Below are 22023 nucleotides of genomic sequence, written 5' to 3'. Positions count from 1 at the left end.
TTGTTCATTGTGCCAAACTCCACCCCTCCAAAACATTTCATTCAACTCCATCGCGAACTTTTGGAGTAATACTGCTAACAGACAGACAGACAGACAGACAGACAGACAGACAGACGTCATTGAAAATAAAAAATATGTAACCATGGCAGATAAAGTGACATATTAACAGCTTTTATCTCACATGACTGACAGCCAGGCCGGTTTCAAGGCACCCCGCCAGCAGCTCAGTCAAATCTCCAAAAATGTACTTAAAACAATAAATATTTGTGTATTTCTACAGGACTCCAGGCTGAAGAAAATCACAAGTCAACAGGTAAATAAAAAAAGAGAAATAAAGAAATAAAGTCAAATCTCATTTTAATTTTTTCCTAAATTCACTCAAATCTTCTTTTACTGACGACTCTCGTTTCTGTTCAGAGTCCGTCAGGTTGGTGGGAGGAGACAGTCGCTGTGCAGGAGCAATGGAGCTGAAAATTCAGGGAGACCGGAGACCAGTGGAATACACTGAGTGGACCTTGAAGGAAGCAGATGTTGTCTGCAGACAGTTGGACTGTGGCTCTGCTGTTTCTGTAGAAGAGAGAGAGTCCTCGAGCAGATATATGTGGAGGATCAGCTCTGACTGTGCTCAGTCTGGATCTACTCTGAGGGAGTGTGCAATACCAGATTACTCTAACTCCATCCTGAATCTCAACTGCTCAGGTAAGCCCATCAGTGACATCATCTATGACACACATGCACCTGCTAGAATCACAGCAGACTGTCTCCAGCAGCTATGATGGAGTCTGTTGATCTGCTGCCTCTGTAAAGCAGGTGCTGAATAAACCGAGATATACTGTATATCTGTAGATATGAAATAGGCTTGTCAAGGTAATCGGTGTTACCGGTGTTACACGGTGCTCGGGCACACACCGTAAGGAGTCAGCTCAGAGTAGCAGGAGTCATATTTCACACACACGGGACGAGAGAGAGAGTTGACAGACAAGACGATGGCGGAAGATTTGGTGTCGAAGCGAAAAGCAAACGCACCTATTTGGCAATATTTTAGATTTAAACCCAAATGCTATGAGGGAACCAAAACATTAATGAGGTATTCGCTGTGAGCAGGACAGAGCGGTCACAGCTGATGTCACAAGGTAGACCCCTACAGACCCTCAGCAAAAGCTCGACTGGAGAGGCAAGACACACCACCACCCGACGGTAAAGATCAGAGTCAGCGCGCTACACATATTGCCCATCATGTTCTCTTGTAAAATTTCCAGTGTAATCGGTAACACCAGTGTTGTCATAAGTTTATCAACCAGTGGGAAAATGTCCTCACCGTCACATCACTAGTATGAAACATACATGTCTGCTGCTTCAGGAGTCCCCTCGGCCAACCAGCAACCAGCCTGAGAGGACTCCTTCTTCAGCTTGACAGCTTTCTAATGATGAACTGATGTTGGAACTGTTCTGAGTCCAGTTTGAATCACTGAATTGTTGTTTCATGACATCTTTTTATTTTGTCTGGTGTCTTTTATCTCTCTCTATTTTATCTTCTATCATCTCTCCAGACTCTGTCAGGCTGGTGAATGGGACTAGTCTGTGCTCAGGCAGACTGGAGGTGAAGTCTAACAAGTCTATCCCGTGGTGGTCCTCAGTGTGTGAAGCTGACTTTGACCAGCAGGATGCAGAGGTGGTCTGTAGGGAGCTTGGCTGTGGGGCTCCTTCAGTCCTCCAGGGGGCGCTCTATGGAGAAGTGGAGGATCCAATGTGGACCAAAGAGTTCCAATGTGGAGGAACTGAGTCTGCTCTCCTCGACTGTAGAAGCTCAGGCTTAGATAGAAATACTTGCTCACCTGGTAAAGCTGTTGGACTCACCTGCTCAGGTAGAAGAGGAGCTGCAGCTCTGATCTGGTTCATTTCTGTTCTAATGAAACTCACTTTATTCTTTTACTGATGACTCTCTTGTTTCTGTTCAGAGCCTGTCAGGTTGGTAGGAGGAGACAGTCGCTGTGCAGGAACACTGGAAGTGAATCATGGAGACTGGAGACCAGTGGATTACTCTTTCTGGACCCTGAGGGACGCAGCTATTGCCTGCAGACAGTTGGACTGTGGCTCTGCTGTTTCTGTAGAAATGAGAGAGGAGTCCTCATACAGATCTGTGTGGAGGATCAGCTCTGACTGTGTTCAGTCTGGATCTGCTCTGAGGGAGTGTGCAATATCAGATACCTGGCCCTACATCCTGGATATCACCTGCTCAGGTAAGCCCATCAAGTGACATCATCTATGACAATAATGTACCCAGGTTGAAACACACGTGCACCAGTTAGAATGGCAGCAGACTGTCTCAGCAGCCATGATGGAGTCTGATGAGTTGTTGCCTCGGTAAATCAGCTGATGAATGCACCAAGATTTTTATTCTCTCCCTGGTTTCCCATCCATCCCCCTGCCTCTCCTATTGACCCTCTTCTAGAGTCTGACCCTTAAAGGCTATAACTGATAAGTTAAGATCAGCCTGGTCTCAGGAAATAGGTGAGGGCAAAGATGATTTGACCTGGGAGGCTATCCAGGTAAGGTCCACCACTCTTCTATTTGTGCCAGACACGGGCTGATTCAGTGCAAAATGATCCACAGGGCACACTGGAACAGGTGATTGCCCAGAGTCAACCCAACTATTGATCCAACATGTATCCGCTGCCACAGAGACCCTGCAAATCTAATTCATGTGTTTTGGTCCTGTCCTTCCCTAACTACATATTGGGAATCTGTATATAATACACTCTTTCAGGTGGCTCTATCCCTCTTGAGCCGTCACCTGACGCTTCTTTATTCGGCGTCAAACTATTAGTGCAGCGTTTTGAAATGGCGCTCCAAATTGACCTTCTTTCGTAAAGCCATGCTCACATTGCAGATGAGACAGACCGAGTTAGAATATGAGGAAACAATAAAATAATCCTTCTCCCAGTTTGAATAAAAATTATATGTTTTTGATCTTCTGGCTTTTGATATTTGTGTTTTGAGCTAACTTAGCTAATCGATGGCATGGACCGCTCTAAACTTCTCCAGTTAGTCACTGTCAATGAGCAGTGAAAAGATGTGTCCTGATGATGAACTGATGTTGGAACTGTTCTGAGTCCAGTTTGAATCACTGAATTGTTGTTTCATCACATCTTTTTATTTAGTGTCTGGTGTCTTTTATCTCTCTCTATTTTATCTTCTATCATCTCTCCAGACTCTGTCAGGCTGGTGAATGGGACTAGTCTGTGCTCAGGCAGACTGGAGGTGAAGTCTAACCACTCTAACCAGTGGTGGTCCTCAGTGTGTGAAGCTGACTTTGACCAGCAAGATGCAGAGGTGGTCTGTAGGGAGCTTGGCTGTGGGGCTCCTTCAGTCCTACAGGGGTCACTTTATGGAGAAGTGGAGGATACAATGTGGACCAAAGAGTTCCAGTGTGGAGGAAATGAGTCTGTTCTCCTGGACTGTAGAAGCTCAGGCTCAGATAGGAACACCTGCTCACCTGGCAAAGCTGTTGGACTCACCTGCTCAGGTAGAAGAGGAGCTGCAGCTCTGATCTGGTTCATTTCTGTTCTAATGAAACTCACTTTATTCTTTTACTGATGACTCTCTTGTTTCTGTTCAGAGCCTGTCAGGTTGGTGGGAGGAGACAGTCGCTGTGCAGGAAAACTGGAGGTGAATCATGGAGACTGGAGACAAGTTAAATACGCTCGCTGGACCCTGAGGGAAGCATCTGCTGCCTGCAGACAGTTGGACTGTGGCTCTGCTGTTTCTGTAGGACGGAGGGATGAGTCCTCAGACAGATCTGTGTGGAGGATCAGCTCTGACTGTTAAGTCTGGATCTGCTCTGAGGGAGTGTGCAACACCATATCACTTTTCCTCCATCCTGGATCTCACCTGCTCAGGTAAGCCCATCAGTGACATCACCAGTGACATCATCTATGACAGTAATGTACCCAAAATGACACACACATGCACCAGCTAGAATCACAGCAGACTGTCTCCACTAGCCATGATGGAGTCTGTTGATCTGCTGCCTCCGTAAATCAGGTGCTGAATGCACCAAGATAAATATCTGTATATATGAAATAGGCTTATTGCGGTAGTCGGTGTTACCGATGTTACACGGTGCTCAGGCACACACCGATTACATTACATCCGTCGTCTTGCTTTTAGACATAAATAAAAAACATTTAGTTCATTTTGGCGTATCAGCGGCATGTTATCAATAGATGGTCTGACGACGGACGCTACAATCTGAAAGTGAATGCATCTGCTCCGTAAGGAGTCAGCTCAGAGTAGCAGGAGTCATATTTCACACACACAGGACGAGAGAGAGTTGACAGACAAGACGATACCGGAGGATTTGGTGTCGAAGCAAAAAGCAAACGCACCTATTTGGCAATATTTCAGATTTAAACCCAAATGCTATGAGGGAACCAAAACATTAATGAGGTAATCGCCGCGAGGAGGACGGAACGCTCACAGCCGGTGTGTGCGGTGCAGCGGCGCAAAGTAGACCCCTACAGACCCTCAGCAAAAGCTCTATTGGAGAGGCGAGACACACTGCCACCCGACGGTAAAGATCAGAGTCAGCGCGCTATACATATTGACCGTAAACTTTTCTTGTAAAATGTCCAGTGTAATCGGTAACACCGATGTTGTCATAAGTTTATTAACCGGTGGAAAAATGTCCTCACCGTCACATCGCTAATATGAAACATACATGTCTGCTGCTTCAGGAGTGCCCTCTGCCAACCAGCAACCAGCCTGAGAGGACTCCTTCTTCAGCTTGACAGCTTTCTAATGATGAACTGATGTTGGAACTGTTCTGAGTCCAGTTTGAATCACTGAATTGTTGTTTCATGACATCTTTTTATTTAGTGTCTGGTGTCTTTTATCTCTCTCTATTTTATCTTCTATCATCTCTCCAGACTCTGTCAGGCTGGTGAATGGGACTAGTCTGTGCTCAGGCAGACTGGAGGTGAAGTCTAACCAGTCTAACCTGCGGTGGTCCTCAGTGTGTGAAGCTGACTTTGACCAGCAGGATGCAGAGGTGGTCTGTAGGGAGCTTGGCTGTGGGGCTCCTTCAGTCCTCCAGGGGGCGCTTTATGGAGAAGTGGAGGATCCAATGTGGACCAAAGAGTTCCAGTGTGGAGGAACTGAGTCTGCTCTCCTGGACTGTAGAAGCTCAGGCTCAGATAGAAACACCTGTTCACCTGGCAAAGCTGTTGGACTCATCTGCTCAGGTAGAAGAGGAGCTGCAGCTCTGATCTGGTTAATTTCTGTTCTAATGAAACTCACTTTATTCTTTTACTGATGACTCTCTTGTTTCTGTTCAGAGCCTGTCAGGTTGGTGGGAGGAGACAGTCGCTGTGCAGGAAAACTGGAGGTGAATCATGGAGACTGGAGACCAGTGGATCACTCTGACTGGACCCTGAAGGAAGCAGCTTTTGTCTGCAGACAGTTGGACTGTGGTTCTGCTGTTTCTGTAGGACGGAGGGATGAGTCCTCAGACAGATCTGTGTGGAGGATCAGCTCTGACTGTGTTCAGTCCGGATCTGCTCTGAGGGAGTGTGCAACATCATATTCCTCTAACTCCATCCTGGATCTCACCTGCTCAGGTAAGCCCATCAGTGACATCATCTGTGACATCTTCTATATCACAGGTTCCAAAGAGGTTCCAAATTGTTTGGAACGTCAGACAGCTTGGTGATTGGACGATCATTAAGAATGGCTTCTACTTCACACATAACTGTGTGAAGTCCATCATCAGCCAACATCTGCTGGTGCTAGACTCAGTTGAGAACTCACTTTACTATGCATATCATACGCTCCCAAACACCACCGTGATGAGATCCTGCAAGTGGATTGAAACTCCATTCAACTCCATTCGGCATAAGAGCTCCATGAATCTGCTCATGATTCAATGTGGCAAGAGCCTCTCTCAGTTCTCTTTTCATTCCGACAAAGTTGGTTCAATTGTCTGACTTGATGTAAACTACCTGCCCTCTCCTACTGATGAATTGACGTAACGCATTTATGCTTGCGTCAGTCTCCAGCAAGTCTGCCACCTCCAAATGAACTGCTCTACTTGTCAAGCAGGTAAATATAACTACGTAATGTATGCAAGTTGTCTGGCCTTTCCTTCTTTTCACATGTCCAAAATAGTCCACTCCAACGTTGGTAAATGGAGGAAAATCAGGAATAATTCTCTCCTTTGGAAGATCTGCCATCTTTTGCTCCATAGCTGTTCCATTATACTGTCTGCAACAGCTGCATTCAGATATGATCTTCCTCACAGCCAAGTTTGCATTAGTAATCCAATACTTCCTCCTCAGTACAGATAATGTATGATTTCGACCGCTGTGACCTAAGAGTTGGTGAGTATATTTGAGGATAAGCATGGAGATATGCTGATCATTGGAAAGGATGAGATGTTTTACCTCCAAAGGCATTACTCCTTTGCTTAATCTCCCTCCAACTCTTAGGAGTCCATCTTCCCAATTCGGATCCAGCTTGTAAATGGAACTTTGTCTGCTCACGGTTCCCTTTTCAGATACCGGAGAGGAAATTTCATCCTGAAACCTTTGATGTTGCAAATAACGAATGACAGCCAGCTCCGCTTCCAACAGGTCTTTTGGTGTCAAGATGTTACTCCTCTGTGGGATTGTAGTTTTTAGTCTTTCCATTTGACTAGCTTGTGCATTGTCAGAGGCCTTCAACCCCTTTCTCAGACAACTGAGCTCCAACAGATTTGCTTTCAGCCTTAGAAACCAGGCCACTGACACTTTCAGACTCTTCCAGTCCGAGAAGTAAGTCATGAGATAGTCAGTGGATTTAAGTGACATCACCGACATAATTGGCTGGCCAATCTTTCTCAGACTTCCACAGAAAACTTGGACCCTCAAGCCAACAGTAATTCTTTAGAAAGTTAACCACCTTCATTCCCTGAATGCAGCGTCAATGGGTTGTCTTTAGTGCCAACGTGCCCCTATAGAGAAGGGCTTGAAACTTCTCTTATGGCAGATATTCTTTTGCCACAAATGTATGGAATCGCTTGTCTTCATTATTAATGTACTTCAAAACTGAAGTACTGTCTGTCCAAAACACAGATTCATCGAGCTGAAGTTGCAACTCTGCCTTGTTTCGTGACATCTTTTTATTTTGTGTCTGGTGTCTTTTATCTCTCTCTATTTTATCTTCTATCATCTCTCCAGACTCTGTCAGGCTGGTGAATGGGACTAGTCTGTGCTCAGGCAGATTGGAGGTGAAGTCTAACAAGTCTATCCCGTGGTGGTCCTCAGTGTGTGAAGCTGACTTTGACCAGCAGGATGCAGAGGTGGCCTGTAGGGAGCTTGGCTGTGGGTCTCCTTCAGTCCTCCAGGGGGCGCTCTATGGAGAAGTGGAGGATCCAACGTGGACCAAAGAGTTCCGGTGTGGAGGAACTGAGTCTGCTCTCCTGGACTGTAGAAGCTCAGGCTCAGATAGAAACACCTGCTCACCTGGCAAAGCTGTTGGACTCACCTGCTCAGGTAGAAGAGGAGCTGCAGCTCTGATCTGGTTCATTTCTGTTCTAATGAAACTCACTTTATTCTTTTACTGATGACTCTCTTGTTTCTGTTCAGAGTCCGTCAGGTTGGTGGGAAGAGGCAGTCGCTGTGCAGGAACACTGGAGGTGAAACATGGAGACTGGAGACCAGTGAGATACGATGACTGGACCCTGAGGGAAGCAGATGTTGCCTGCAGAGAGTTGGACTGTGGCTCTGCTGTTTCTGTAGAAGAGAGAGATGAGTCCTCAGATAGATCTGTGTGGTGGATCAGGTCTGACTGTATTCAGTCTGGATCTTCTCTGAGGGACTGTGCACTATCATATTCCTTTTCCTCCATCCTGAATCTCACCTGCTCAGGTAAGCCGATCAGTGACATCATCTATGAAAGTAATGTTTCCAGTATGTTCCTTCCTCCGTCACAGTGACAGTCGGTGGTTTCCATTGGACTGAACTGTAAAGTTATCCAGGACAATGACATCCTAAAGTGTAGAGAAGTGTATGGCAAGCCGTTTTAACATTTAATAGCTCAGCTTGAATATCCAGAATTAACATTAGAGATATCTACAATTACATTTTGACTAGTCAGAATTATATTCTGACTAGTCAGAATTCTTATTCCAGATATCTATAACGTCATTGTGACTAGTGAAAACGACAGTTAGAGATATCTGTAATTCAGTTCTGACTTTCCTAAATAACAGTGACAGATATCTCAAACCTCATTATGACTAGTCAGAGTTGTTGTCATGACGTTGCTCATCAAGGCTTCCCATTGAATATTGGCCGAACAAAGCATCTGAACAGTGTTAGCAGAAGCTTTTGCTAACTTGGATATAATTGATAAAGTTGGAAAGATATTCACAGATTCAAACTTCCCGGATCAATAGCTCATAAGAGAAACATAAAAGAGTTCTCTTTCTAACCGTAGTAAGGTAAACAACGAGCTACAACCTCATTTTAATCACAACGAGCCGTCCTCCGAGCTGGACACGTAACATCGGTCTCTATTTGCAGCCGGCTGTGAGACGAGTGGTCGGGGACCGCTTTGGATCAGATAGTTAGAAAATGACATGAAATGGAAAGAGCTCATCATCAAGGAATCTGTGGCCAATGAGAGCTTTGTTCACTAGAAAGTTGTGGTAGAAATTTACAGCGTATTGTAGATTTATTGTCTCCAGACACACTTTATAAACCCATACGGCTGCAGTGCAGCGCCATAGTAGGTTTGAATAGCTTCACCTCCCGTCCCCATTAGAGTTATGACTAGGCAAAACAACGTTGCAGATATCTCTAATGAATCTCCTGTCTAGCTATTAAATGTTAAAACAGCTTGCCATAGAAGTGGGCTTGTTTCTGAATGCTTCAAGCTCTCCACAGACTGCTGAGCTTCACCTGACAGGACACACATGTCTGTCTGTAGGCCTTCCCATTTCCCAGTTTGTACATCCTCGATTCCGTTCCTCGCCTCCTCTCCTAGCGTCTTAGTCCCGCCCACAGAGATGCGAACTGAAGAGGCGAGGAAGAGACGCGAAAAGAGAGGAGTTAAGGCAACAGGCTTTTAACAAAATGAGACATCCTCGCCTCGGAGCCGTCATTTTAAAGCCACATCAATTAAATATGACGTGTGGCACATTGTCACGCCTCTTTGATACGTCACAGGTGTCTCTGTTCGCACTTCTATCTCATTAATTTGCGTGTTATTTTAACTAAATTCTATACTCACAAATCCAAATTCTTCATTCATGACAATATATGTCCTCTATATCTGAATGTACAAACAAAAAAGCTGTTAAAACATATAAACCACTGTAAGCTTTACAAGATATTTATCTAACTTTTATTTTTTTTAATCTTTTTTATTACAACCTTTAGTCCTCCTGGCGTGTTTGTAATTGTAGACTCGAGTTGTATACACAAGTGTTTGAAACCTGATAACTGCCTCAATAAAGTTGTTAAAAAAAACAAAAAAAACACGTGTGCCGAGAAGACTTACGCAAAGTATACACAGATGTAGCGTCGCTTATAGCTCCTTCGGCAAGCCTTCTCGCCCCTCCAGATGCATTTTAGGAATTGGGATGTCCTTCAAGATGGAGTGCTGAGATCGATTTCCGGATCACAAGCCGGAGCATCGAGGATCGAGGAGACGAGGAGGCACAAAATCAGGTCAATTTTTTTGAACGGAGGATCAACAAAACATAGAAAAACATTTAAACGGAAAAGGTGGTGCATTGAACACTCTGTTGTGCTACGCAAATGCAGTGAATTTATAATACGACAGGGTTTGTGCACGTCGCTGCCGATTGGGTAACACCTCTGACATACCTACGATTTCGAAGAAACATGACGTTCAACCCAGAAACCGTAGCAAACCAGAGCACACTGTTTTCAGACTGAACGTGCCCCATCTCTCAGCCAATCATCTCTCTGTGTTTACAGACCTGCTGCTTCAGCCCAACATCGCTGCGTCCTCCTCCGTGGACGGGGTCTCCGAGGCCCAGCAGCAGGGGTTTCAGGTGCTCAGGGGCTTCACCTTCACCATCAGCTGCTCCACCCAGCAACAGTACCCAGGAGGCTCCTTCCAGCTCACCTTCACCTCCTCCACCGCAGCACACACCTACACCCAGCCAGCTGTCAATCACTCCTCCCACTTCCTCTTTCCTGCTGCAGAGCCCGCCCACCAAGGAAGCTACAGCTGTGTTTATCACGTCTATGTTTTTTCTCATGACTTCTTCTCTGAGAGCCGTCTGCTCTCTCTCACTGTCACAGGTAAGCTGACTGTTTACATGCAGGTTTGGAAAATGTGATTGGTCCGAACGGAGTGAAAATGATCAGCTGACAACAGAAAAGCTTTAATTCTGTAGTGAAGTATTTTGCTTAGTTTTATAATTAAAGAGTTTGCTTATTTCACAGGAATTTTACTAAATTTTGTTCTCGAGGAATTTTCTTATTTAATACGAATTTTACTTAATTTTGTATTCAAATTTTCTTTTTTGCAAGAAATTTATTAAATTTTGTACTTAAAGAATTGTATTATTTCATAAGAATTTTATTTAATTTTTTACTTAAGGAATTTTCTTATTCATAAGAATTTTAATTAATTTTGTATTTGAGGATTTTTCTTATTTCATAAAGATATTACTTAATTTTTTACTTGCGGAATTTTCTTATTTAAAAATATTTTGAATTAATATTGTACTTAAGAATTTTTCATATTTCATAAAAATTTACTTAATTTTGTACTTAAGGAATTTTCTTATTTCATAAAAATTTTAATTAATTTTATACCTAAAATTTTTTCTTATTTCATAAGAATTTTACTTAACTTTGTACTTAAGGAATTTTATTATTTCTTAAGAAATTTGCATGTTTTTGTACTTCATGAATTTACGTAATTTTATCATTAAGAATTTTGCTTTTTATGATTAAGGATTTTACTTAATTTGTAATGAAGGATTTTGCTTATTTCATAAGAATTTTCCTTAATTTTGTAATTGAGGAGAGAGCAGGAAGACACCGGCTACCGGTCGGTAATGAGACGGTAACGTTTCTCGCTGCGGAGCTCCGTTACTTCACAAGACACGGGAAACCTCTGTTGGTCTGGAGGAGCTGCAGCATTTATTTCTGCACAAACGTCCACTGTACATTCACTAGATATTCTCAGAGCTAAACTAACTCTTCTGCAGTGTGGAGTGAGCGCGCGTTCACGTCTAGAGGTGGAGCGAGTACGCGAGAACGCGCGCGCTGTTTGAGTGAAGGCGAGCAGGCAGAGGAGACGAGACAGCGGCCACACGCGAGCGCGCATGTGCGAGCGCGCATGTGTGCCGACCCGCTACATTTATACACTTAGAAAGTTACAAACAGTCCCTTTAAAGGTCACCTACTATGCAAAATACACTTTTCCATGTCTTTTAAACATCAATATCTGTCCCCAGTGTGTCTACAGTTCACCATAGTATCATAAAAGACCATCCTCTCTCTTTTTCTCCTGCTACGTTTGTCCGGAAATGGGTGTCGAAAATCACTTCGCAGCTTTTCCTTCTCTTCTGACGTCATTAGAGAATTGCAAGCCATGGGTTGGTGGAACTAGAAAACGCGCAGCTAGCTGACCCCGCCCCACAGCGCGTCACTCTGTGTAATCCACAACCGAACTTGACCAAAGTAGTTCCTACTGTTAGTCTGCAAGAACCAGCAGAACCGTCTTCATGTACTCCCATCATCTACATATAACATGTCCTTTCACAAAGGCTTTATGTAATTACACTGTTTGAACAGGTGATATTTATATATTATATATATTTTGATGTCATGCATGTAGAAGAGTACAGGTAGTAAATAGTGACTGTAAGCAACACAACACATTTCTGTTTCACAGTCAAACTTTATTTGAGTAGACAAATGACAATATTAATAATACACAGCATTTTTAATCATCCCACCTGCAGTTATGTTAACATGGTACAGGAGAAAGTCTTTCAGCTCTGGTAAGCTCCGGGTGTCTGTAGTCATGGTAACACAGAGATAGCTTCTACTGTAACTAAAACACCATTACTCTGATTACTTTACTACATTTATCAGGTGTCTTTTAGCAGAAATAATGAACTGACTACTGTTTCACATCTTCTATTTTCCACCCTGATGTTCGCTGTGTTTACACACCGTCTCATAGCAGTAGCATGTAGCTAACCCGTTAGCATGTAGCTACATGCTAACAGAACTGTCTGCTCTCCTCTGGGATGATTCTGTCGGTCATTTCTCACAGATGGACCTGTAAAGACAGACGTAAAACAGAGTGTATGTTTACGGTTTACAGAGTTGATGCATAAGGTAAACACTGAGCTAACTAACAGAGCTATAAATAGCATTATTTACCTGAGAGAAACCGTCAGGAAAACCTGGAGTCTGGACCGCAGATGTTCATCATTTGTCGCCGATTTCTGATCAGATTCCTCCGGGAACTTGCGGTGGCTGAAGTTTCTGGTTAATAAACTTTAAAGTGGTTTTATAAACTTTTCCTAGCTGCTTCCCTTTACCTGCAGAGCTACATGTAGTTTTCTCTCTCAGTGAGAGCTGAGTTGCTCCGGGGGGCGGGGAGATAGTGACTCTGTGTTGTTAAGGACGTTTGATTGACAGAAACGCTGACCAATCAGAGCAGAGTGGGAGGAGACAGGCTGTGAATCAGCTTCTGTTAAACAGAGCCTCTGAGCTGGTATATTCAGGCTGACAGTATGAGAAGAATAAAGGGGTTTTTGAACATTGCAGCATGTAAACATGTTCTAGTGCAACATTTAAATACATCTATGAACCTGGAAATGAGCATAATATGAGACCTTTAAGAATTTTTTTTATTTCATAATAATTTTCCTTAATTTTGTATTTAAGAAGGTTAATTTTTGTCTGAACCTTCAGAGATCATAGAGATTAAAACATGAATAAAAATTAGAGGATTATTCTACGTGTAGATGACGTCACTTTAGGACGTCTGCTCACAACCAACTAGAGAGAGAAATTTAGTACTAGTACCACTTTAGCAAAGTACTTTAAGGGTTATGACGTATTCAGTCATAATAAGTCCATGCATGTTGCACCTCTGAAAAACCTACGATTTCGAGGAAACACGCAGTTCAACCCGGAAACCGTAGCAAACCAGCGCACACTGTTTTCAGACTGAACGTGCCCCAGCTCTCAGCCAATCATCTCTCTGTGTTTACAGACCTGCTGCTTCAGCCCAACATCTCTGCGTCCTCCTCCGTGGACGGGGTCTCCGAGGCCCAGCAGCAGGGGTTTCAGGTGCTGAGGGACTTCACCTTCACCATCAGCTGCTCCACCAAGCCACAGTTCCCAGGAGGCTCCTTCCAGCTCACCTTCACCTCCTCCACCTCAGCACTCAACTACATCCAGCCAGCTGTCAATCACTCCGCCCACTTCCTGTTTCCTGCTGCAGAGCCCGCCCACCAAGGAAGCTACAGCTGTGTTTATCATGTCTATGCTTTTTCTCACGACTTCTTCTCTGAGAGCCGTCTGATCTCTCTCACTGTCACAGGTAAGCTGAATGTTTACATGCAGGTCTGGAAAATGTGATTGGTCCGAACGGAGTGAAAATGATCAGCTGACAACAGAGAAGCTTTAATTCTGTAGTGAAGTATTTTGCTTAGTTTTATAATTAAAGAGTTTGCTTATTTCACTTAATTTGTACTTAAATTTTCTTCTTTCGTAAGAATTTTACTTAATTTTGAACCTACGGAATTTTATTAGTCGCAAGAAATTTTGATGTTTTTATACTTAATACATTTTTTCATTTTTAAAAAAATGTACTTAATTTTGTAATTAAGGAATTTTCTTATTTCATAAGAAGTTTGCATATTTTTGTACTTCATGAATTTACGTAATTTTGTCATTAAGAAGTTTGATCAATTTTGTCTGAGCCTTCAGGGATCATGGAGATTAAAACATGACTAAAATTAGAGGTTTATTCTACGTGGAGATGACGTCACTTTAGGACGTCTGCACACAACCAACTAAAGAGAGATATTTAGTACTAGTGCCACTTTAGCAAAGTACTTTAAGGGTTATGACATATTCAGTCATAATAAGCCCATGCATGTTGTTGTTTCTGGAATGACACTGTGACTACTGTCATTGTGTTACACGTGTCATATATAAATGTCAACAGCAAACAATCTACTGTAGGACAGAGCATGTTTGGTTATAAACATATAAAAGTCTCACTAAAGTCACGTCAGTTGTATTTCTACAGATTAATCTCAGAGGACTTTATAATCTGTCCAACAAAGAACAGTCACCGTCCTCAGATCCTCGATTCACATAAAGAAGATTCAAGAAGTGATTTTAGATTTTAGGTCACTACAGTTTGTGTTTAATGGGAGTTGTTGGACTCATGAAGTCATGTGATGTGATGTGATGTGATGACTGTCCATGTGTTTGATCAGATCCAAAGCCTCTCATCATCGGAGTGGTCGTCCTGGTGCTGATTCTGCTGTTGGTGACCACTGGCCTTTACTTCTACTGTAAGGTACTGACACACGTTTGTTGTTCAGACCACTGACTGACATGAAGCACTCAGTCTGTGTTTATTTGAAGTGAAGAGAGAGGAGTGATGCAGGAAGTCACATCTGTGTGTTGTCATGTGTCTCCAGGCCACCAGGGGGCAGAACTCGGTCAGACGGATGAACACTGAGCTGGTTTATTATAAAATGGGTGTTCCTGCAGCTGAAGGAGGGCCGACTGAAGAGGAAGGAGCTCAGGGAGCAGAGTAGCACCTCCAAGAAGCTCATCTCACATCCAGATGGATTTATAACAAACAATTTTGGGGATTTTGTTTATTTCATAAGAATTTTACATAATGTTTTATTAAAGGATTTTGCAAATCAGTCATGATTAAGTACTTATTTATTAAGAATTTTACTTAAAGGGACTATTTGTAACTTTCAGAAATGCTTCTTAACAGCGACACCTGTGGCCGTGAAATCAACGAAAGTCAGCGTCGGGCTCGCACTTGTTCGCTCTCAATATACCTGAACGAGCATCACTCAAAACAGTGAGGCGACACAAGTCAGCTAAAACCACAATATCACTATATATATATAATATTTCAGCTGCTTGGCAGTAATGTTAGCTGACCAGACGAAGGTCTCTCCATGAACATGATTTAGATCTGATCCTAGTGTTGGCTTTTCCTGCCTAAGTGCAGGCTGAGGCAGCGGGGCTCTCCAGCGTGTCTCCCTGCTCTCTCCGCCCGCAGCCGGAGAGAGCAGAGGAGACACCGGCACCCGGTCGGTAACGAGAAGACAACGTAAATCTCTGTAGAGCTCCGTCACTTCACAAGACACGGAAAACCTCTGTTGGTCTGGAGGAGCTGCAGCAGTTATTTCTGCACAAACGTCCCCTGTACATTCACTAGATATTCTCAGAGCTAAACTAACTCTTCTGCAGTGTGTAGTGAACGTGCGTTCACGTCTAGAGGTGGAGCGAGCTGAGCTGTCTGAGTGAAGGCGAGCAGGCAGAGGAGGAGGGTACAGCGGCTACACGCGAATGCGCATATGCGAGCACGCATGTGTGAAGACCCGCTACATTTATGCGCGTACAAAGTTACAAATAGTCCCTTTAATTTTGTGATTGAGGAATTTTCTTATTACATAAGAATTTTACTTAATCTTATTTCAGTAGAATTTGACTTATTTTTGTACATAAGAGATTTACTTAATTTGGCACTTGCAGCTTTCTGAAGGACTCATTCAAGTCAAACAACACAGAAACATGATGTCAGTGAACCGAGGGAGACACAGTCAGCTAAACAAGCAGCAGTTAACAAGGAGAGGACACACTGAAACAGTAAAATATCATCCCACACCATTTATGATCAGCATTTCTCCTTTCGCATGCATATATTCTCCTTTCACATGCATATATTCTCCTTTCACATTGTTCTGCTCAGACCTAATGTCGACTCTGTGTCCTATATTAGGCGTTGCAGTCAGCTAAACTCTTCCCATATTCTTCCTCCAAGGAACAGACCTATGTGTTGTATTTGGACAGGTTTAATATGACGAAGTGTGAAACTGAAAAACGGTCAAAAAACATACAATCGAATATTAACAAAAGTGAGCATTCTAGCAAATATAAACAAGTTACTTAAAGTCAATGTGATACACTGTAATGTAAACATACATCCATCTGCCATGTGTCCATTTTCAATTAATTACATGTAGCACATGTTGCCAAAGTCTTTCTAATTGTAACAAACCATCAAACTAAACACTCAAAAATATACTTCAAGCCATAAATTAAATCATACTCACTGGTGTAAGGGATTTACAAATGGAACAGGTTTGGTTATCAGCTAATTTAATAAATAATATTCATAGAATTATTATTATTAATAAGAATTATTAATCAACATTAATAATGAACGGGGCACCACCCTGGAATCAGGGACCAATAACCAAAACGTTAATCCAGTCTCATAAGGGGATTGTTCACTCCAAATGCCAGTATTTAAGCACTACTTTACACTTAGGAGATGAACGGTGAAGGGTGAATCCGAGCACTAACTCTCATAACCAGCCGTTATTACAATATGAATGCACAATAAACACAGACAACTGCTATTTAAAGTAAGACCATTTATTTAAATATAGTGATCTCAATCAACAATAAACACTCTAACAACATTAATCTAAATCAATGGTTATTACAGCAGTAATTACTAATTAACAACACTTTTAATAAACAAATGGATGTTCTACAATGCAGCTCTAAGCACTAAACTAGAATTAAACAAAACACAAAGCGAAAGAAAATGTGTGTGTGTGTGTGTGTATGTGTGTGAGTGAGTGTGTGTGAGTATGAGAGGAGACGTGAAATGGGAGTGTGTGTGTGGAGGAGGAGCAAAGGACGCTCGAGGTGGCGTCACCACGTAAGTGGCTACGTCACGTGAGGGAGGGGTTGCTCGAACGTTACAGATCACGCACAAACGGGGTGTGACTCCCGCGTGTCCTGTAAGGTAATGGGGTGAGCGTATGTGAGGAGGCGTGTCTATGTGTGTGTGTGGTGTGGGAGGAGCAAAGGACGCCCGCGGTGGACGTCACCACGTAAGTGGTTATGTCACGTGAGGGAGGAGTTGCTCGAACGTTACAGATCACGCACAAACGGGGTGTGACTCCCGCGTGATCAGTAAGGTGGGAACGTGTATGAGCCTACGTGAGGAGGCGTGTCTATGGGTGTGCGTGTGTGGGAGGAGCAAGGGAAACCCCGAGGCGCCGTCACCACGTAAGTGGTTACGTCACGAGGGAGGAGGTGCTCTGGTGGCGGAAGCGCCACGGAAATTACCGACTGCGTACGAACGGGAGGTTTAAGTCCCACGTGTCGGCAAAGTGTTTGTTTGTATGTGGTAGAAGTGGAGGGAAAGAAAGGCGGGGAGCGCCTCAAAACAGTATCACAGTCAAAACAGTAAACACCGCAGCAGCAGGAATCCTAACTGCCGCGCGAGAGATGTAATAGCTGGGTTATTATTACTCAGATGCTCGGCAGGCAAACTCACGTTTGTCAGCCGTGCACTGGTCTTTTAATAATAAACTACAGCTACAGATCTTCACGTTTGGCAGGAGCTAACACAAGGAGCACACAGTAATCAGACAGTCAGCAATAGTAAACAAAGCAAAATAAACAAGCAAAGCAGAGCAAAGCAAGTAAAATAAACAAAGCAAACAGACGGACTCGGCGGTCCGTACGTTCAGTATAAATCAACAATAGTTATTAACTCATTGGAATATACAATCTCACTAGTCTCTGCCCAGACACAAGCCTCTTACTTGAATCGCTTCTTCGGAGCAATAGTGGAGTATATCGTCGTTAATTGGTCCGGCGGTGTGGCAGGCTCGGACAATAACGGGCCGTTATGATGCTCGTCAGCTGATGAACGGCAGGCTGGACCTCCATGTGGCAGCGGAGGGGGAAGCAGCCAGAAATGAAGGAAAAGGCGGTGCGCTCGTTTCCTTTGATGAAGAACGGTTGTCCTCGGCTTCCTTGGTGAAGCCGGGCTGTATTCTTCCTTCTGCAGGGATGTGGATCAAAGTCTGATGGACACAACAATTTCTTAAACTCGTCCAGCGAGGTCAGGAAATTGTGGCTCGAGTCTTAAGGTGAACGCCGCAGCGTTGGGTACCTCCTGTAGCAACGTGAAGTTGCAGTGGAAAGGGAATGAGATTCAGGTGAGCGTGCTTTTATCTCCTGTGAGATAGTGCGCGTTTCACCGGAAAGACCCCACATTTCCTGTTAGCCTCATCCAATGGGAGTCCTTGTTTTGGATTCAACATGAAATCTCGCATGTAGGTGAGAGATTTTCAGAGCTGGCCGTTGGGTCCCCTGCTGTGATCAGGCTTCTGGTTTCCCATGTAGGCCAAGGCTCTTTGTCTCGTGAGGTCCCTACACTGGCATTGCCACTCAGAGGGCCAGAAAATGCAGGATGGATATGGATAGAATTGTATGCTCACTCTGGCAAAACAGTGCCATCTTGTTGCAAAACAGGAAGAGAAGAAGAATACTATTTCCTGTCACATGTGCTCATTATATACTGTGCGAAAACTGCACTACCAAAACATAACACTGGGTGGTAGTAATTGCTTCAAAAAAGGTGCAAGTCCATTACATACATACATTACTTTTCAACATATACATATATTTTCACTCTCACAAACACATATTTACACATACACACATGTATTCTTTACTCTCACCAGTGGTGGCTGTTGATTCAAAAGGTTGGGACAGCCTGTCACTGAAAAACAAAATTTAATAACGCACGAGGGGAAGCAGCGCCTTTTGTCCACTAGTTGCACTACTGAAGGTCTTTTTTACCTTACTAGTTAACTAGTAAGGGCCAGCATGTGCACTAGTCACACTAGTTGCACTAAATGCTAATGAGGAGGTGGGGAAGAAGCATACTCCGAGGCTTTCTATTGGCATTCCAGCTCAAAATAAAAAATACAAACCAATCAAGGATTTTGTCATTACCCCACCTGCTTCATTTGCATGTTGTGCACTAGTTAACATGTTGGCCTGAGGGATTGCAACTAGTTAACTAGTGGCTGCATGTTGCACCTTAAATGATAACTAGTGAGGGCTAAAATGTCCACTAGTTAACTAGTTAAAGCCTTTTTGACCTTACTAGTTAACTAGTGAGGTTCAAAATGTTTACTAGTTAACTAGTAAGGGAAAAAATGTCCACTAGTTGCACTAGTGAGGGTCTTTTTTTTTTTTACCTTACTAGTAAACTAGTGATGTTGTAAAATTTCACTAGCTAACATGTATGACAGTTGCAGCTTACTAGTTAACTAGTTGACTGTCAGTGTTACTAGTTTGGTCCAGGGGTCCACTAGTGCGTTAAAAAGCTGACTAGTCTGGACTTTGGTCCTACTAGTGTGGTGCACAGTCTCACTAGTAAGGCTTCTGTTGGAACTAGTTGGATAAAAGTGCCACTAGTTGCTGAAAAACAGTGACTAGTAAGAGTTTTTGTTCAACTAGTGCGATCAAATGTCCAACTAGTGCTGACAAAGACCGAACTAGTGGAGGACACTGACGTCTGATATCAAGGATATGGAATAAATGCTCAAACGGCTTTTCATACGTCTAATTATATCAATGATATGTAATAAATGCAGCAGCACCAACAGGTGATCAATGACGTCCAGGTAGACCGTCTGTCTGCTCTGTGTATGCTGTCCTCACTGGATCTCTGCGTAGTGGAAGAGCTGCAGCTTTACTCATGATTTAGTTCTCTTTAGTTTTAAAGATGATATTTATACTCCTCTGAATTGCATTTCTGTGAAACTGATATTTTGATAAAAAGCTGCTGACAGATCACAGATTCAAGGACTGTGGTTTCTGTTACCATGACAACCAGGGCAGGCTGAGGGTTCCTATCAGATTAATGCCGTCAGAGTGTTTTTATCATTTCCAGGTAAATGTGTTAACCTCAGCAGAGAGTCGTTCAGAGGAGACTGAACTACAGCTGCAACTAACCATTATATATGAGGGGCAGTACAAGGCATAATTCATTCTTGCACTTGTAGGGACCTGCCATTTCTGGTGGCAGAGACAGTGAACTGTCTCTCAGGATCCTTGAGGTATGCTCTCATTGGCTGTGTACTCAGCTCACTCGTCATTGGCTACTGTAACATTTCACACAGAGGTGTGAAATTCACCCAGAACAAAACCAGAGGAATGTTTTTGTTCCCCCTTTTTCTGCTCATCTCCTCATCTCTCCTGACCTGCGAGGGGTGAGCTGCTGCGCTCCAGACCGGAAGCAGCTCTGCTCTATGATTCTATGTCCTGTTAGGAAACAGTCATAAGACACAAGGAACCAAAATGCAGATGACGCGAGAGCCTGTCCTTTTCACCAGCTAACTTCAAGCAGCAACCGCAAAGAAGTTAGCACCAAGCTAACCAAAGACGACCTCTTTGACTTGGAACCACAACTTTAACCCATGGAATCACAAACCCTTTTCTTCCATGGATCGTTAACGTACTGGGCTTACCTTAGTTAGCAATCGCACATGGCTGAGCAAGACTGTTCAACTTTGATTTCTAGGATGTACTTGTATTGATTTGGTTTAATTTTATTCATTGAGTTTGACTGTGGTGATTTATTTGTATTTGATATTTGGGTAGGTGGCTTCGCCATATCTGATGTGTTTAGTTTATGCTTCACATAGACAAGGTCTTGCATGCAAACTAACCATCTTCTCTAACCCACTGCATATCTAACACACATTACGATCACATACAGAAACTGTGAATTAGTTAAACATAAACATACAGCTTCAGATAATCTTAACCCCCACATCACCCCCCTCTCTGTCCTTCCTGAGCACGTGTTCCGAAGAACAAAGAGGTCATGTGATGACATACTGACGGCCATCTTTGTAGTTTTACAGTGCTCGCCATTTTGTCTGTAGGCCACTCAGACATCTTGAGACAAGAAGCCATCTTGTGTGTCTCTCTCTCTCTCTCTCTCTCACACACACACACACACACACACACACACACTGTGTTTGGTTTGTTTAGTTTAGTTATTTAGTTAGATTAATATTGTGTTTTGAACCTTTATTATCTTGTAAATAAATGTTTGTGGAATATACACGCTGGTCTCTTTTAATGTTGCACAAGAGTGAATAATGCCAACCTCTGCTATGTCAAGAACTCCGATATCCTTCAACCTTTACTATCTATTTTGGTTATAGTTATTAATTTAATTATTAATCAACGTTCCAAATTGATAGTTTAGCATATATAATGAGACTACATTAACGTTTTGGTCATTGGTCCCTGATTCCAGGGTGGTGCCCCGTTTATTATTAATGTTTATTGATAATCTTTATTAATATTAATAATTCTATTATTATTTATTAATTAATTTGCTAATAACCAAAACCTGTTACAGTAGAATCCCTACACACTCACACACACACATTCTCCTTTCACATACATATACTTTCACTCGCACAAGAATATATGTATGTGTGAAAAGAATATACGTATGTGTGAGAAGAATATATGTATGTGTGAGAAGAATATATGTATGTGTGCAGCTGCAGAATGGAGTTAGAAAGTGAGTTTTAAATAGGTTGCGTATAGTCTGAACATGTTTTTACAGCATTTCACTGACTGTTTAAATTGACTACATTTGTTGAAGTAACTGAAATAAAGCCACTGAATGCTGTTGAGCCAAGCTCCAGATAGCCTATATTTAACCTTTAAATCACCAAACACATTAATACTGGATCAGACTGTGAGTTTACAATTATGCCTCTATGTTTAAATATATATTTTTAAATCTTCAACTATATTTGTCATCTTCAGTTGCTGCTCCTGTGTTTTGTCCCCATCAGAGCTGAAAAAATATATTGTAGATGTTAATGTAGGCTACAGTCTAATACACAGTCAGATTCCACCACTTTGT

The 22023-nt window shown here is 42.8% G+C and overlaps 1 protein-coding gene across 1 annotated transcript in view; it reads left to right on the top strand.

Annotated features, from left to right (window-relative positions):
• Positions 1–1193: 1193 nt before the first annotated feature.
• Positions 1194–22023, top strand: part of LOC119474418 — an 813351-nt gene continuing 792521 nt past the window's right edge. The window contains exons 1-6 of the mRNA XM_037746445.1: positions 1194–1865; positions 1959–2240; positions 3212–3526; positions 7623–7904; positions 9984–10313; positions 13258–13587. Of these exons, the coding sequence (XP_037602373.1) occupies positions 1484–1865; positions 1959–2240; positions 3212–3526; positions 7623–7904; positions 9984–10313; positions 13258–13587 (1921 nt within the window). The 5' untranslated portion in view covers positions 1194–1483. The remainder of the gene's footprint in view (positions 1866–1958; positions 2241–3211; positions 3527–7622; positions 7905–9983; positions 10314–13257; positions 13588–22023) is intronic.

The sequence above is a fragment of the Sebastes umbrosus genome, chromosome 16 (assembly GCF_015220745.1).
Source record: "Sebastes umbrosus isolate fSebUmb1 chromosome 16, fSebUmb1.pri, whole genome shotgun sequence".
NCBI classification, from domain to species: domain Eukaryota; kingdom Metazoa; phylum Chordata; class Actinopteri; order Perciformes; family Sebastidae; genus Sebastes; species Sebastes umbrosus.
Note: the sequence above shows the minus strand (reverse complement) of the source record. Positions and strands in the feature narration are given on the sequence as shown.